General features: G+C 37.4%; 1 protein-coding gene across 3 annotated transcripts in view; it reads left to right on the plus strand.

The window, feature by feature from the left end:
* Nucleotides 1-17348, plus strand: part of LOC123865440 (inaD-like protein) — a 130470-nt gene that overhangs the window by 62371 nt on the left and 50751 nt on the right. For all 3 annotated transcript variants that reach the window (XM_045906459.1, XM_045906462.1, XM_045906460.1), the window contains 6 exons: nt 7309-7444; nt 8544-8657; nt 9049-9174; nt 9823-9924; nt 10475-10675; nt 11249-11339. In XM_045906459.1, coding sequence (XP_045762415.1) covers nt 7309-7444; nt 8544-8657; nt 9049-9174; nt 9823-9924; nt 10475-10675; nt 11249-11339 — 770 coding nt within the window. The remainder of the gene's footprint in view (nt 1-7308; nt 7445-8543; nt 8658-9048; nt 9175-9822; nt 9925-10474; nt 10676-11248; nt 11340-17348) is intronic.

Consider the following 17348-nt stretch of genomic DNA (forward strand, 5'->3'; position numbering starts at 1 on the left):
CTTTAGTTTTAAGTTATCGTAATTAAATATCACCACTACTTACTTAGTACTTACCTAATCACTGTATTGCAAATTCAGAAATTGACAATCAGAAAGAGTACAACAGCACCCAATTTAAAAAAAAATGGCCAAGTGCCAGTCAGACTCACGCACTGAGGGTTCCGTACTCGGCTATTTTTTCAAACATTTTGCACGATAAATCAAAAATAAATAAAAATCTGTTTTAGGATGTGCAGGTAAAGTTCTTTCATATGATACCACACTTGGTATAGTTATCTTAATTTGAAAATTGAAACACGTTTTAATTTTTTTTTATATGATGTAACCACAAATTTGCGGTTTTCAGATTTATTCCTGTACTTGTGCTACTACCTACCTACCTGCCAAATTTCACGATTCTAGGTTAACGGGAAGTACCCTATAGGTTTCTTGACAGACACGAATGGACAGACAACAAAGTGATCCTATAAGGGTTCCGTTTTTCCTTTTGAGGCACGGAACCCTAATAAATGATGAAAAATTAATATTTTTTTAAAAATGAATTATGAATAATTTATTTAACTTTACGTTATTTACGAATTTCCTACCATATTATGCACAAGGAAAACCTGTACAGCAGAGAGTTGATGATTGAAAAAGAGGGTGATTTAAATGACCTAATTCAGTTTAAGTTTTACGAGGTTAGTATCAGTGGCTTCTATAAAAATTTCTTATGTACGAGTATCATGCAATTACGACATTATTCTAATAGTGAAGCGTCCGATCACACCTCCTCAACAAACACGGTACAATAGGCGCGCTCGCTCGACCACACCACACCACACGGTGTTAAGTGATTGCAATGTGTGTGTCCTGTACTGTGCCGCTAACAAGTGCATTACATTTTTTTTTATTTGGGATCGTAAACAATTTCATATTAGTTATTAAAACTATAACTTAAATCTATCATACAATATTGGCAAATATATAATCAACAACTACACACACACACAGCTTAGCAATAAAACTAGCTTACCGGACGGATCGGGCTGAAAGCATGCAACGTAGACATTCGCTAAGAAAAGATTTTCGAAAATTCAAGCCCTAATCAAAATCATTTATTCAAAGTAAGTACTATTGTACGCTTTTTGATGGTCTGAATTGCTAGATTTTTAAGATGATATAGTGATGATAATTAATTACGTTAACTTAAAACTCTTGCTACGAGCGTTCCAAACGCGCCCAGGTCTGAGAAGAGCCTACAACATACTCATCCGTGTATTCTTTTTATACTCATCCGTGTATTCTTTTTATTGTCACCACTTCACTTAGGTAAAATAGGGGTTTGAATATTGTGTATGTGTAGTCCACGCGGAAAAAGTCGTGGGCATAAATAAGTCATAGATAATAGACTAATACAATTGGCACGCTTAGGCCGCATGGTGCTAAGTGATTGCAATATTTTGTGTGCCGCTAATTTTTAAGCCATGTTATAACTGCGAAAGTGGGTTTGTTTCGATGTGATTTTTTGCATGGGTATAGTTAAAGACCTGAAAAGAGTCATAGGCTACTTTTTATCCTTGAAAAGTTTAGAGTTTTCATTGAATTTGTAAAAAGCTAAATCCACGCGAAAAAACACGGGCAACAGCTAGTTAACGATAATTTTGAATACCTATAATAGTTTTGGGCACTTTCTCTCGCGATCGTACCCAATTGTAGTATATTGGAACATGAACGGTCCAATGCACCGTGTGAATAAGTTTAACGTTTTCAATTCAGAGCTGTTTCAAGCGTCCGCTGCCGACAGCTTGTTACTAGCTGCTAGCATCATTGTTACTGAATCTTCGTTACCCTCAGTAATTATAATGATAAATTTGAATACAATATTAAATTTTAGCAGTTTCTGTCACGATTATACCCAATTGTAGTATATTGGAAAATAAACGGTCGGATGCATCGTGTGAATAAGCTTAACGTTTTCATTTCGGAGCTGTTTTCAATCATCAGTTTGTTAATGATAATTTTGAATGCAATTTTAAATTTAAGCACTTTCTGTCGCGATTGGATCGTACCCGATTGTAGTATTGGAACATGAACGGTCCAATGCATCGTGTGAATAAGTTTAACGTTTTCAATTCAGAGCTGTTTCAAGCGTCCCTTGCCGACAGCATTGTTACTCTAGCATTATTGTTACTGAAGCTTTGTTACTTTCAGTAATTATAATGATAATTTTGAATACAATATTAAATTTTAGCAGTTTCTGTCACGATTGTACCCAATTGTAGTATATTGGAAAATAAACGGTCGGATGCTTCGTGTGAAGAAGTTTAACGTTTTCAGCTCGAGCTGTTTTCAAGGATCCATTGCCAGTGACAGCATTGTTACTAGGATCATTGTTATTGAAGCTTTGTTACTCTCAGTAATTAGAGCTGAAACGTTGTTACCTTCAGTAATTATAATGACAATTTTGAATACAATATTAAATTTTAGCAGTTTCTGTCACGATCGAACCCAATTGTAGTATATTGAATGCAGACCAATTGTAGTAAGTATATTGGAAAATAAACGGTCGAATGCAGACCGTTATTTAGTTTAGTTAGAGATTAGTAATTAATAACTAATCTCTGACCTTAGGAAGGTATGAAAGTTGCGTAGAGGATGTGCTAAAAAGTAATGACAGGTAAAACATTACATAATTTTGTTAAATCCTATAGATATTATAAATGTGAAAATGTGTCTGTTTGTTGGTTTGTCGTTCAATTGCAACGCAACGGAGCAACGCAACGGATCGCGTTGGTTGATAAGTCTGTCTATTTAGATGATAAGGATCAAGAGCACATCTGATACATAAATCATATTATCATCGTCTCATCGTCTCATCGTCAATAGAAATCAGGTCTCTTGGAAGGATCGCCACAGAACACGATCTGGTATCGTTTGTGTCCTGCGACTTAATTCGTTTGAGATCGGCCGTCCACTTAAGTGGGTCATTGTCTTCATCAGACGATAGATGCCCTCTGAGGACATAGAACTCTTGTAGAGAGTTCCACACGCAACGGATGCACCGCCTGAATCCAGCGGTTCCCTGCAATTCGCCTGATGTCGTCCATCCATCTAGTGGCGAGGTCTTCCAACGCTGCGCTTTCCAGTGCAAATTCACCATTTCAGCACTTTGGGATCCCATCTATCGGTTTTTCGAACTAAAGGCGCCTTCTAGGTAAACTCGTCCCATCTTAGACCACATCATCATTTTCCATCAGGTGTGATTGTGGCCAAGCGCTTGCCTATAGTGAATAAAAAAAAACTGTGCCCTGCCCATTGCCACTTCAGCTTCTCTGTTGCTTCGGTTCTCCTACGGATCTTCTCATTTGATCACGTACAGTAACTCCAAGCATAGCTCTCTCCAACGCTCGATAAGTCTAAATAAAATCTAATAACCACGGGTAATTTTGTCACACCGCGGTCGAATTTATTAACAACTGTGTCCGAGTCCATGTTTCACAACTCCGTATTAGCGATAATCCGCTAATCCTCAGCATATTAACGTGGAGCCAAGTTCCCCAGTCTTCATTAGTCTGCCGGCTTCCACATTGTCACTGCAACGGCAGACGGTCTGTGAGCAACTGGATAATTAACTTACCGCTTTAATTAGCTTTGGCTAATAGGCTTAAGCATCAATGGATTTGAGGTCAGGCGCAGTGGTAGCGTAAAAGAGGAAACCCGACAAATATTCCATGTGTAAACATTCACAGCCAAAATATGGTGCCAAGAAAACGTGTCGTGTTCGCCGATTGGTAAGAAATTCCTCATTATATTGTTTTTGAAGCTCTCACGTTGGTTTCGATTGCACAAAATCGCTAAATGGTGTCATATTTTTCACAATGTTCTTTAAAAAAGAACATGGCACTACGTTTAGAACTATCAAATTTTATTTAGATTTTGTACATAAACAGATAAGTATCTTTGATAAAACACGTCTTTCAACGTTCACGAGTAGTAATCTTCTTCTTTTCCTTTCTTTGTCATCGCCTTTCTTTGCTGTATGTATATGCTTTGGAGATTTATAGAGCTATAATGTTCTTCACCACTTGGCGTCTGCCTGTGCTTTGTAATTTAGGGATGTTAACGATGTTATATAGTACGCGACAGGCCGAGATGGCATTCGGAGATACGGCGGGGGGACGCCCCGCAAACCCGCACGTCACCCGCACTCGCTCGCATCGGATTAGCGCGTCTGTGCTGGTGTGCGTGTCGCGTACTATAGGTACCGTTTCATTAGGTAATGTATGTCTCTCTACTGAATCTGATGCTATGTATCTAGCCACTGGTTCTTTTTTGTCTTCTTATTCTACCATTAGTTTGTTTATTTTCATTTGTAGGTGCGAAATTCTGACTTTACCTACTGACGTTTCGTTTCTTTTTATTCGTATTTGTACTCAACCACTGGTTCATGCATACATAGCTCAAAGGATTAGCAAGCTGAAGTGGCAATGGGCAGGTCATGTCTGTCGCAGAACCGACAGATATGGCCTGGGGCAGACGTGTTCTGGAGTGGAGACCGCGTACCGGTAAGCGCAGTGTGGGACGACCTCCAGCCCGCTGGACCAATGACCTGAAGAAGGTAGCGGGGAGCGGGTGGATGAGGAAGGCGGAGGACCGTGTTTGGTGGCGCGCTCTTGGAAAGGCCTATGTCTGGACACAGTGGACGCTTACAGGCTGATGGATTGGATTGGATTGGACTGGTTCATTTCTTTTCATCGTATTCTTACTATATCACCTCTTACCGGTTCATTTCTTTATCTGTGACGTTCAACCTTAGAAGCTTTTCTAGAGATAACATAAGGGTCGCCTGGGTTCTGGTTATTTTCACATCTTTTCCCTTTCCGGGTACAAAATTACACCGGTCACTAATCAGCTAATGTAGGTGTGATATATCTAATTCGGAGTGTCTGCCGCTAATGCTTGGTTATCTTAGTATATTTTTACGCAAAATTGACCTGTTTTACGTAAGCATACTTATAGTGCTCCTCTGGGTTCATCACTGTACAAGTTGTGTAACTTTTGAATAATTTATTGTTTACTATTCATTTTTTATCTCCCTTTATTGGCATGGAATTATTCATCGCTTATACGTTTCTTGAGCAAGAAAATATAATCGATAGAGGAAGCGACTATCGCTTCATTGTCAGCAGTGAGACAAGTGCCTAAGTCTGTACTTAAATAGATTACGATTTTGCTGGTAGGTGCGATGGTGACTATCAGGGGCGGCAAATGGTTCGTCAGACATAGACCCGACTAGCCTAAAGAAAATAAATTCAAACTGCAGACAAACTATAAACATTACGGTTTGTTATTGTACAAAATGTATAACAGTGTGTAGAGGTCGGTGTAAATGTGCCTTTACAATTTCGTTCAACCTTGCCCACCCGTGAAATGTAAAATATGCCATATCTTCTTCTTCCTGCGTGGTTTCCTCAATTTTGAAGATCGTGACCAATTGATGCAATCCTTGCAACGATGTTCCTTCATTGCTTTCTGTTTCTTGCCGTACATATTCATCCATACTAATATTATAAATGCAAAAGTGTGTCTGTCTGTCTGTCTATCTGTCTGTCTGCTACCTTTTCCCAGCCCAACAGTTTAACCGATTCTGACGAAATTTGGTACAGGGTTAGCTTATATCCCGGGGACGGACATAGGCTACTTTTTATCCCGGAAAATCAGAGTTCCCATGAGATTCCTAAAAATCCATCCTCTTAATCGATTTGTATGAAATTGATACCGAGCTAGCTTGCGTAAATTGTAATAATGTAGATAGATAGATAGATAGATAGAAACTCTTTATTGCACACAAAAACACATATAAGGATAACAACACAGTAAGAAGAAAACAGAAAAAAAAACAATTGTGTGCAAAGGCGGCCTTATTGCTTGGAGCAATCTCTACCAGGCAACCTTTGCTGAAAGGAGAAGTTCCAGGAAGGAGGTTGGATAGTACCAAGTCGCAAGGATTTTTTTATAAAGATTTATATATATACTAATAAACATAAAAAAGTAATTATATATATATAATATATAAATATATATGTATATGCTATATATGACAATATAGTTACTTGCATATAATATAAAAGGGATACATATAATATAAAAAATAATAATATAATAAATAAAAACAATATTTAAACTATTATGGCATAGATAAGTAGAATTCTTTCAAACGATTTTTAAAAATGGGCAGGGATTTCGAACTTCAAATATTCTTGGGGAGGTCATTCCACAGTTGTACTGCATGTACCGTAAAGGACCTCCCGTAGAATTTTGTGTAATTTCTTGGGGTTTGGAGCTTGTTATCCGAGCAAGAGCGCAACTTCATGTGGCGATCAGCAGCACCGAGGAAAGTGAAGCGATCTTTAAGGTAGGGAGGAGTGTGAGGCTCATAGAGAATAGAAAAGAGTAGAATGAGGACGTGGAAATTTCGTCGCCGTCTAATTGGCAACCACTTGAGACGAGAACGGTATTCGCTGACATGGTCAAATTTTCTCAAGCCAAAGACAAATCGAATGCAAAGATTTTGCAACCGTTCCAGCTTGTTTAGTAACTCCTCGTTCAAATCCGTATAGCTGCTATCGGCATAATCAAGAATGGGTAAGAGCAGAGATTCAGCCAAGGATATTTTTGTTTTGATTGGGAGGAGATTCTTCCATCTTTTAAGGGAGCCGACAGCAGCGAAAAGGCGTCTGCTTACATAATTGATATGCGGAATCCAGGAGAATGACGAGTCAATAAACAAGCCGAGATTCTTGACAGTATGACTGAAAGGCAATGTCGAGTTATTCAGCACAATCGAACCTACTGAATTGGGATCGATTTTACAGGTTAGCTTAGGGTTACCGATGATAGCAGCCTGTGACTTACTAGCGTTTATAGTTAGCCCGTGCGACTCACTCCAAGTACTAATTTTACATAAGTCTGAATTAATTTTACAAATACCCATCATCACTTCATCCGCAGGTACAGATAAGTAAATTTGTAGGTCATCGGCGTAAAGATGGTAAGACGAGGAGAGGGAATGGGAGATAGAATTAATAAATATAGCAAAAAGAAGTGGCGAAAGGACACCTCCTTGAGGCACACCAGCACGGAGACAGGAGACGGAGGAAAACTTATTATCAATACGGATACGTTGCTGACGATGCAATTGACATAGGCAACTTTTTAACCCGGAAAATCAAACAGTTCTCACGGGATCTTTAAAAACCAAAATCGAAGTCGAGGTCGCGGGCATCCTCTAGTAAGCCATATTCTAAAGGTCCACATTTATTCCAGTCACGTGATTCCAGCGATGACAGTAAAGACAGAGCGCCGTGACGGTGGCTCTGCACAAAGATGGGGGCCGCCGCGGCGCGTGACGCTGCGGAGGCGACCCGGCGCGCCTTTAGGGGTCAGCATAGTTGGCGGAAAGGTATGAAACATCACACTAATATTATAAAGGTGAAAGTTTGTGTGTATGTGTGTACTGTGTCTGTTAGTAACTTCTTCACGCAAAAACTGCTGGACAGATTTGGCTGAAATTTAGAATGGAGACAGATAATATCCTCGATTAGTACATAGACTACTTTTTATCCTAGAAAATCAAAGTACTCACGGGATTTTTAAAAACCTATATCTGCGCGAAGTCGCGGGCATCAGCTAGTATCTAATATTTGACAAGACGTCAATCCAGGATCAATCAAAGAGCTCAGCACTCACACTAGTTCATTCAGTCCTCTAATGAAAAAAATACTTTTGATTTACTTGATGGGTACCTGGCCATTAGAATTTTACCTTACTAATTAAAAAAGGCGGAGCGAGCGCGAAGTTTTTGATTTTACAAGGATATTTTGTAAATTTAAGAACTAGTGTATTTTCGCTTAGGTCTGGGATTTTGGGAGGGTGTATACCCCCAAAATCCTTCCACTGGCTATGGCTACGGCCGTGTTAGTTAGGCCTGTAGTTTAGTTACAAAGTTTAAACTTCGCGGCCATAACACCTATTTACAAGCAACAGCTCTTGAGTGCACACTGGTTAGGTGGGCAAAACTAACAGCCTTTAGGTATAGGTACCTACAGGATTGAGGAGTTAGAACCCGGGGTTTACATCATTGACATTGACTATCAAAATAGTTGTTGATGAATTTTTACAACTGCTTGATATTTCGGTTATTCAGACTAATATTTATAGCTAGGAATAAATTACAATAATATTTTAAGACAAAAATTCAAGGAAAGAGTCTCTTCCAACAGCTATTAGACCGGAAAAATGAAACTTTGAGCATTTCATGTTTTCACGCAAACCCATTTATCTTCACTTTTATTGAGTATTATAAAATTTTTCATGTTTATTTTCATGTTATGAGTGCACCCATCCGACAAAAAATACGAACTCAGTGATAAAGATGGAAGCAGATTTAAAATTGTTGTAAACACAGGTGTATCGATTAAGAAAAATTGTTGAGTCTAAAATCATATTATGGGAAAACTCAAGGAGTTTAACATAATAATTAATTAATTTTGTTTAAACAGGTTGATATTATTGCTAATCAAAATGGTGCAAATTGCGACGACAAGGCGATTTTCGGGATCTTTATCAAGAACGTGGTACCCAACAGTCCGGCAGCGCTTTGTGGTGAATTGAAAGTAAGACCTTTTTATCCTTAAGTTGGCTAAATCTATTGCTTAGTGGCTATCCTAAAGTTTGCCAGCTCTGTCGTTAAGTTTGCTGGGTCTCTTGTTAAGTTTGACAGCTATATCATTAAGTTAAGTCTATCATTAAGTAGCTAATTCCATCTTTTTGTACAGTTCTATCCCTAACTGGGCCAGATTTATTGTTAAGTTGACTCTCTCTAGTGTTAAGTTGGATATGCCTATAATAATAATTTAGTGGGTTAGGCTAAACTAGCTTTAATTTTATGTTGGCTGGCTTTATCTATATTATGTTTAGCTGTATTTATCTTTATGCTGGCTAGCGTTATCACTGAGTTAGTTTTCGACTAACAGGAAATATTATTTACCTTCTGTTCTACTTTAGACTGGTGACAGGATACTAGAAGTGGATGGAAATTGCGTACGGACAGCACAACATGAAAGAGCAGTTGAACTTATAAAGGCAGCCAAGGAAACTGTCACTTTAACCGTGCAGAGCCTTATGACTTGGGTAAGTTATCATTAATCATATTTCACTAGCTTATTCCTGTGACTTCATCCATATGGACCACATAAGTTTCCAACCACTATTTTACCTCTTAAGGGTTGAATTTTCAAAATTCCTCCCATAGCAGATGTCTACGTCATAATAGTTATCTACATGCCTTTCAGCCCGATCCGTCCTGTAGGTAGTTTGGACTGTGCGTTGAGGTGGCTTTGATAGATCAGTCAGTCAGATTTTCCTTTTATATATTTAGATTGAGAAAATCTAATTATGCATTACTTACGTATCCATTATTAACACGTTTAGTCTACACACTATGGTATGATAAACATTAATAAGTCCAGAATATGTCATGCCAGGTGTGCCAGAGTTGTTTTCAAAAGAATTAAAGATAATTTTTACTCTTCCTGTAATAAAATCTTGGCTTTCTTTTGGATCTTATGGTAGTTTTCTTTTAGTTAATGGATTAAACTGCACTTGCAAGTATCAAGTAGATTTTTATGATATCTATGACAACTGTGTTACAATATTGGTACCACGGGCGTACAAACCATCTCAGCTATGAAGCTAAATTGGCCCAACTGAACCATTAACCTTTTAAAGAAAGCTATGAATGCTATGATGTTGTAGCCAACGGTCAATTCATTTTTTTAGAATACTGACTCATCGGACGTAGACGCAGCATCACCGGCAACATCTCCCCCTCGACCTGTTAAAAAGTCCCCAGCCCCTGCACCACCACAACATGAAATCAAGGTGTGTATTTTTTTTCTTTTATATCTAAGTAGGTACATTTCAGCCCCATTATAATCTATCTAGGTATATGAAATCAAAACAAGAAATTCTTAAAGACTGTATAATTTTTATTTTGTTTTTGTTTTTCTTTTTGTTCGATTTGTATTATTTTGTTACGTATGTGTTTAAAAACACTTATTTTGTGGGTTTTGATTTTAGCGTCTATCGCGAATTTTTTTGTATACCTTTTTATGTTCTTATTATATTCTTATTTACATAATTTTCATAAATTTTTAACGGTTAAGGCAGGGATTTCAAGAAAATAAGTGCTCATCTGTTTTTTTATGCTGACTTGCGTCACTAAAATGCATCCTTTCGTCAAAATAAAAAAATAATATTGCCTTTAGTCATCATAGTCACTTTTCAAAATAATTTTGTAGATCCAGATCTACGCAAGTCATTTCGTAGTCATTTCCTACCTAAAGGAAACCTACATTTTCAAGTTTCAGAATCTAGTGGTTTAAACTGTGCATTGATGAAGCTAATTTAACAAATAAAGATTTCTTCACAGATAACAGTAACAGAACCAGATGAAAAAGAGAAAGAGAAACAGGCATCAGCAAATGAAGCGACGGACAAGGAAGAAAATGGAACAGAGAAAGTGAATGGAGAAGTGTCAAAACCTAAAGTGGTGTACTCAGATTCAGAGAGCAGCGATGAGGAAGACGATCGAGAGCTACAAGGAAGAACTTACTCGGATAAGGGTGTCGAGGTAAGTTACAAATTATGAATACTTGAAAAAAAGACTTCTTTAAAAGCCGTATTAAGACTTATTAGTTAAACTTTTGTTCGTTTAGCTTTTCCATCCTTGTTTTTGTATTTCAATATACCTCTTTATAATATTCTCTGAACCTACCATTTTTCTAAAGTTATAATTATTTATCCCTAGTTTTTATCTTCCACAATTTTTCTTTTATTTGCCTTCAATAAAGTCGACATAAAAGGCGATGGAACTAAAAGATAGAGCATCTAATACGAATTCATTTGATTTGTCTTAGTAATTTGTTTGATAACAAATTGTGATTATTGTGGTGATGGAGAGAGATGGTCATGCATTTTATTTCATTTCTGATTATGTGTGATGTTTTTCTTAAAACGTACATTTTTTTTAAACCTTTAATTAATGATCACTAGCTCATTCTCGCCACTTTGTTTGCGTGGATCAATTTTTTTTAGACTCCGTTGAAATTCCTCAAACCCTTTCTTAGTCCTAGCGGTTTGAGCTACACTGATACGTCAGTCAGTTAGTCTTTTTATATTAGCAAACTGTGATCTTATTTCGTAGATTGACCGAGCGTCTGCCGGAGCGATCAAGCGCAGCAGAGAAGAGAAGGAGGCTGATCCAGAGGAAGAAGACGACTTCGGTTACACGTCAAGTAAGTGGAAAGATACATTATTTGCGCTCTTCAACTTCTCCTTCTACATTCTACATGTGTATTTTTACGCGTGCGTTCTTGAACACAGCTGAAAGTTAATATTTTGTAGAAGTTCCTAGTTGGAAAAGTTAGTATTGTATTTATTCAGAGTTAAATTTGCCAAAACCGAGTATTTCGGGTTGAAAACAGTTGCTTCCATTGTTATAGTGATTATCATTATTTATTTGTATAATATTATATTATTATGGACATATTATTTTTGGTTTTGGATTAATTTTAAGTTACTTGTATAAAGTTCTTATTATACTTTTTACACTGCGTTTTAAGATAGAACATAACGTCAAAAAATCAGTAACTTATTTTCATGATATAAAAGATCTCGGAGCTGAAATAGACATCGACAAAGTATTCAAATAATCGGAATTGTAGAAACTTAGGCTGAGATCTATAGAGTAATTTGACTTTGCTCAGGCTTAAGTTTCAGTTAAAACGAGACAGATTTATGCCAAGCGATATAGCGCTGTCTCGTTTTAACAGTGTCTTAAGTCTAAGCAAAGTCAAAGTACGCTCTATAGATTTAAACCTTAGACCGGCATTATAAACTCAAAACTAAAATGGCACGTCTAAATGCATTGCTATCCTATTTATAAAGCTTCGAAAAAAGATAGCACTGGATTTAGACTTAACTCAATTGAAGTCAATTTAGTTTAGCTTAGAGCCTCAATAGCTCAACGGTTGAGGAGCGGACTGAATTCCGAAAGGTCGGCGGTTCAAACCCCACCCGTTGCACTATTGTCGTACCCACTCCTAGCACAAGCTTTCCGCTTAATTGGAGGGGAAAGGGGAGTATTAGTCATGATTACCATGGCTAATATTCTTTAACAAAAAAAAAAGAGATCATGTGTAATAGAATCAGCTACATTATCTAAATGATGGATGGATATAGCATAGTGGAAATAATTGTGTTAACGATTTTCTAGCGAATACAGCAGCGGATTTAGCCCATAGTAAAACAACCGAGTAACACCTGAACATTTAGTAGTTCTATAGTTAGAACAGATGCGAATCGATCGGAACGAGGAATTCGCGTGGAGTTGGATTTATTGGGCACTAGCTGATGCCTGCGTCTTGCGTGGATTTGTTTTTAAAAATCCCATAGGTTAGCTTTAATTTTCCGGGATAAAAAGAAGGATATCATCCATACTTAATATTATAAATGCGAAAGTGTGTCTGTCTGTCTGTCTGCTATGTTTTCACGTCCCAACCGCTGAACCGATTTAAATGAAATTTAGTACAGCCTTGGGATACATCCCGGGGAAGGACATAGGCTACTTTTTATCCCGGAAAATCAAAGAGTTCCTACGGGATTATAAAAAATCTAAATCCACGCGGGCGAAGCCACGGGCATCCCCTAGTAAATAATAAAAAAAGAATAAAAAGTATATATATCCAGCGGGGTGATTCGCTAACTTAGTGTCTAACCCTGAATGATGCCACTGAGCTCATTTGACATCGTTTGGTCGTACATTACTGCTTCACTGAGTGATATTAAAATAATTTTTCGTAGAAAACCTGTAATGAATTAAAAATAAATATCAAATGAGTTAGATGGCTGTCCTTCGCAGTTAGACTTTCAGTTCGCGAATCGTGTAGCTGGTCTTTGACTATCAATGCAAAAAATCCTCGTCGATGCGTTGTTTAACCGATTTTGACGTTTGGTACAGACAGAGATATCTTGCTTCCGAGGAACGGGCATAGGCTACTTTTTGTTCCAGAAAATCAAAAAGTTCCCACGGGATTTTTTAAAACCTAACCATGTGGGTCAAGAATCGGGCATCATCTAGTCCATACTAATATTATAAATGCGAAAGTGTGTCTGTCTGTCTGTCTGCTACCTTTTCACGGGCCAACAGTATGACCGATTCTAACGAAAGGTTATATCCCGGGGACGGACATAGGCTACTTTTATCCCTGAAAATCAAAGAGTTCCCACGGGATTCCTAAAAACCCATCCGCTTAACCGATTTGTTGGTACCGAGGTCTTTAAAAACCTAAATCCATGCGCACGAAGTCGCGGGCATCCTCTAGTCTTATATAAAATTTATTTTAAAAATTCCGTTCATCAACCTTTTAATTCCATCTAAGCTAAGACTCATTCAGTCTCGAAATAACGAATGTCATATTCATGATGAATGCACTCTAAGCTCCTAAACAAATTGAAGGAGACAGCAGTTTATTCATTCCAATGTTCTAACAGAAGTTTCTGGAATCGTTGAACTTTCAATGCCATTGTCTTGGGAATTGCGGATTTAAATAAATATAAGGGCCAGCGCATACTAACGGAGTGGATCAGAGCCAAGTATTTTTGATGAGAATTTAAACCAAGACTTTTTGATAAGAATTTGTGCACTTTGTGAAAACGAAAATCGGATCTAGTGCGCAACCCCTCATACAAATTGCAAATAGTACTAAGGTTACTTGGATCGATAATTCACGGATTCAGGTCGGATGCAGTGTCCAAGACCCGTGACAGTCCACAACAGTTAGGGTACTTGTAACAAAACCTCGAGGCTTCGACGTTACTGGCGGGCTACTTGACCTATGCCTATGAATTGCCTATTTATCTTTGACTAGCTGATGCCCGCGACTTCGTTCGCGTGGATGTAGGTTTTTAAAAATCCCGTGGGAACTCTTTAACTTTCCAGGATAAAAAGTAACCTATGTGCTAATCCAGGGTATAATCTATCTATATAGAAGTGTGATTTCACGTCACCCATAGCCTAATATTTGATGTATCGTCGATTCAAGATCAAGCCGAGAATTCGCTCATTCTAGTTCTCTCTGGTCACGCGTTCTATTTGATTCAGCCTTTAAAGTAAATTATTCATACAAGACGAGAAGTCAACAAAAATTGTTATGTGACTTTACCTAAACGTAAATTTGTAAAGTATTTTTATCGCGGAAGTCATTTCAATAATTTATTACGAAATAAATCTTTGACGAACGCTTCGAATAACACATAATTTTCCGCAACTAACTGTATTGAAAGATACTATCCAGTGGTTTTATTAATAAAACTGTGCAGGATGTTATATCGCGGAGGTAATTAGGTACATGACATTATATCGCTCATCTTTATACCCGTAAAATTATAAGGTTTAGAATTTTGGGAATAAGTATTACAATGTCGTTGCTATTGAGTGATGACCTCTATGGCGTCGAATAGAATAGAATAGAATATATTTTCATTCAAGAAAACTTATAGGTACAAGTGCTCTTGAATCGTTGTAATAATTTACTACTGCTGGTTCGGAATGCCGTTCCAACCGAAAAGAACCAGCAAGAAACTCGATAGAGGTGCTTTTCAAGTTTCATATGTGACAGATTCTAATGATTTTTCATGAAGTGAAACTTTTTTAAAGTGCAATGCATATCGAGTAGGGCGGAGTCAATGGGGTAGCGTCTTTTTTGATAAGATAGCAAAATGTTTCTACCTTTTTTAGTAATGCTTATCTGTTTTTGAAAATATTCATGGTTTTGGCGATAAGTCAAAAACTATTAAGACGTTCGCCTCCTGCGTTTTAAACAATTATGATTCACATGCTTTGACGGTGAAGGAAAACATCGTGAGAAAACTTGCATGCCTGAGAATTCTTTATAATGTTTTCAAAAGGTGTGTGAAGTCTGCCAATCCGCACTCGACCAGGGTAGTAGACTATGGCCAAATTCCTTATTCTGAAGGGAGACGTGCTCTGTAGTGAGCTGGCAATGGATTGATCATGAAGTAAATAAAAGGAGTGACTCGTGTAAGTTTTTACTCGTACCTAGTGACTGGCATTACTATTTGTAAATGATAAATCAATCTCTCATTTATTTATTTTGCACATTTTACCCTATTTTTAATTATTTATTTATCATCAAAAAATGATAAATCAATTATTATTAGATAGTAGAGTAGATCGTGATTCATGACGGTGCACTATTTTTAGTTTCGAACATACAAACACATTGTTACGAGTGTTGTGTATGTAGATAACAATGTAGTCAATTAGATGCCAAGACTAGATGAAGATGACTGATGGCTGGTTGGCCGACTGATTTAATATGATGGTACACGTGATTAAGAATGACTTAAACTTTGTTCTACTGTTGTTTCGTAATCAAATTATAGCTAAAAATTCTTATTATAACCTATACGAGTAAGTATAGACCGTAGAGTTCGTTGGATTGGTGATTTAATAATAATAAAATTGAATTAGGTACCTACGTATTGAAATACTAGGTATTTCACCAAATCTTCGTTAAACGATTAAATCTCATTCTTTCAGTATTTCTAGATATTTTCTTAAAATTCTGAAAGAACTTTCTGTACTTTAAAAAATAAAAATTGTGGGTAGGTATGTGGAGTGCTGTGGAATGTATATTAATGTTCTGAGGACTTATAAAGTTCTTAATCATAAAATAATGCTTTTCGTGAATAATACAATTATTATCTATTTTTATATAATGTACATCTTTTAAATAATGTATCTTTTCACATTTCACTTGATTTGTTATTCTTCTTGTTATTGTTAACCTTTTTTTGTAATTTATTAAACAAATAGTTTTAATTTAAGTTTTTTTTTAACTTCTAACTAAAGACAAACCGCACATGCTAACTAATCACGAATGGAAAACAGCCTATGTTCGCGATTACACCTGTAATTTTTACTTACGTAAGTAGCTTTCATTATTTATTTATTTTATTTATTTATTTATTGTATTTACATTATTCTTACAACTATTTGACAGTGTAAGAGAGTTTACATTATTAAATAAATTTATTTAATAAGTTATTTAAGTATTTGTAAATTAATTATGTAAGCTACTTACGTAAACTATGGGTGTAACCGCGGCCAAAAACTAATAAAATTGGTATGTATAGGTACCTACGCTCTTTCAATATTATGTAAGGGTTGAAACCTAATAAAATAGGCATGGCGACCGAGATATGGTCATTAATTACGATAGAAATCTTCTAATCCGTTAAATCTCTTTGGAGCCTCATGGTGGCTCTAAGCCCAATCCATCACTCCTATGAGAAAGGAGGCCTCAACCCAACCACAGTGTAAGGAGAGACAGTATTGCGACGCCTGCTTGATCTCGTGGTATATAATATCATCATCATCATCCTGTGTATGTCCACTGTTGGGCATGGGCCTTCCCTAAAGAGCGTCACCACACCCGGTCCTCAGCCTTCCTCATCCAGCCACTTCCCGCCAGCCTCTATATATCGTCGGTCGATCGTGCTGAAAGGCGTCTCACACTACGCTTGCTTATACGCGGTCTCCACTCGAGGACTTTCCGGCTCCAACGGCCAACAAGCATGGCCTACCTACTACCACTTCAACTTGCTAATAGTTTAATGACCTTGGTTCTCCTGCGGATCTTCTCATTTCGAATCTTATCCCTCAGGGAAACTCCTAACATAGCCCTGTCCATAGTTCGCTGAGCGACTTTGAATTTGTGGACAAGCCGGTTTGTCAGTGTCCACGTTTCAGCACCATAGGTGAGGACAGGAAGGACACACTGGTATTATAGCCTCAATAGCTTCAACGGTTATAGGAGTGGACTGAAATCCGAAAGGTCGGTGGTTCAAACCCCACCCGTTGAACTATTATCGTACCCACTCCTAGCACAAGCTTTACGCTTATTTGGAAGGGAAAGGGAAATGTTAGTCATGATTAAAATGGCTAACATTTTTATTAAAAAAAAACTGGTAAAAGACTTTCGTTTTCAGGCACTGAGGAATAATTGACGTCCGATGAGAAGATTTGACGTAATTTTCCAAAAGCTGCCCAACCTAGCCTAGTAAAATTCTTCTGTTGGCTTCCTCGTCGAAATTGCTACTGCGTAATTGAATTGCCTGACATAATAAAGGACCCGGAATGCCTGGGGCCGTCCCTGGTCGCTCGCTTACCGTACAATTGCTTGTCTAACTTCCTGGCTAGATGGCTTCGTCAAACCTCC

The sequence above is a fragment of the Maniola jurtina genome, chromosome 5, assembly GCF_905333055.1.
Source record: "Maniola jurtina chromosome 5, ilManJurt1.1, whole genome shotgun sequence".
Taxonomy (NCBI): domain Eukaryota; kingdom Metazoa; phylum Arthropoda; class Insecta; order Lepidoptera; family Nymphalidae; genus Maniola; species Maniola jurtina.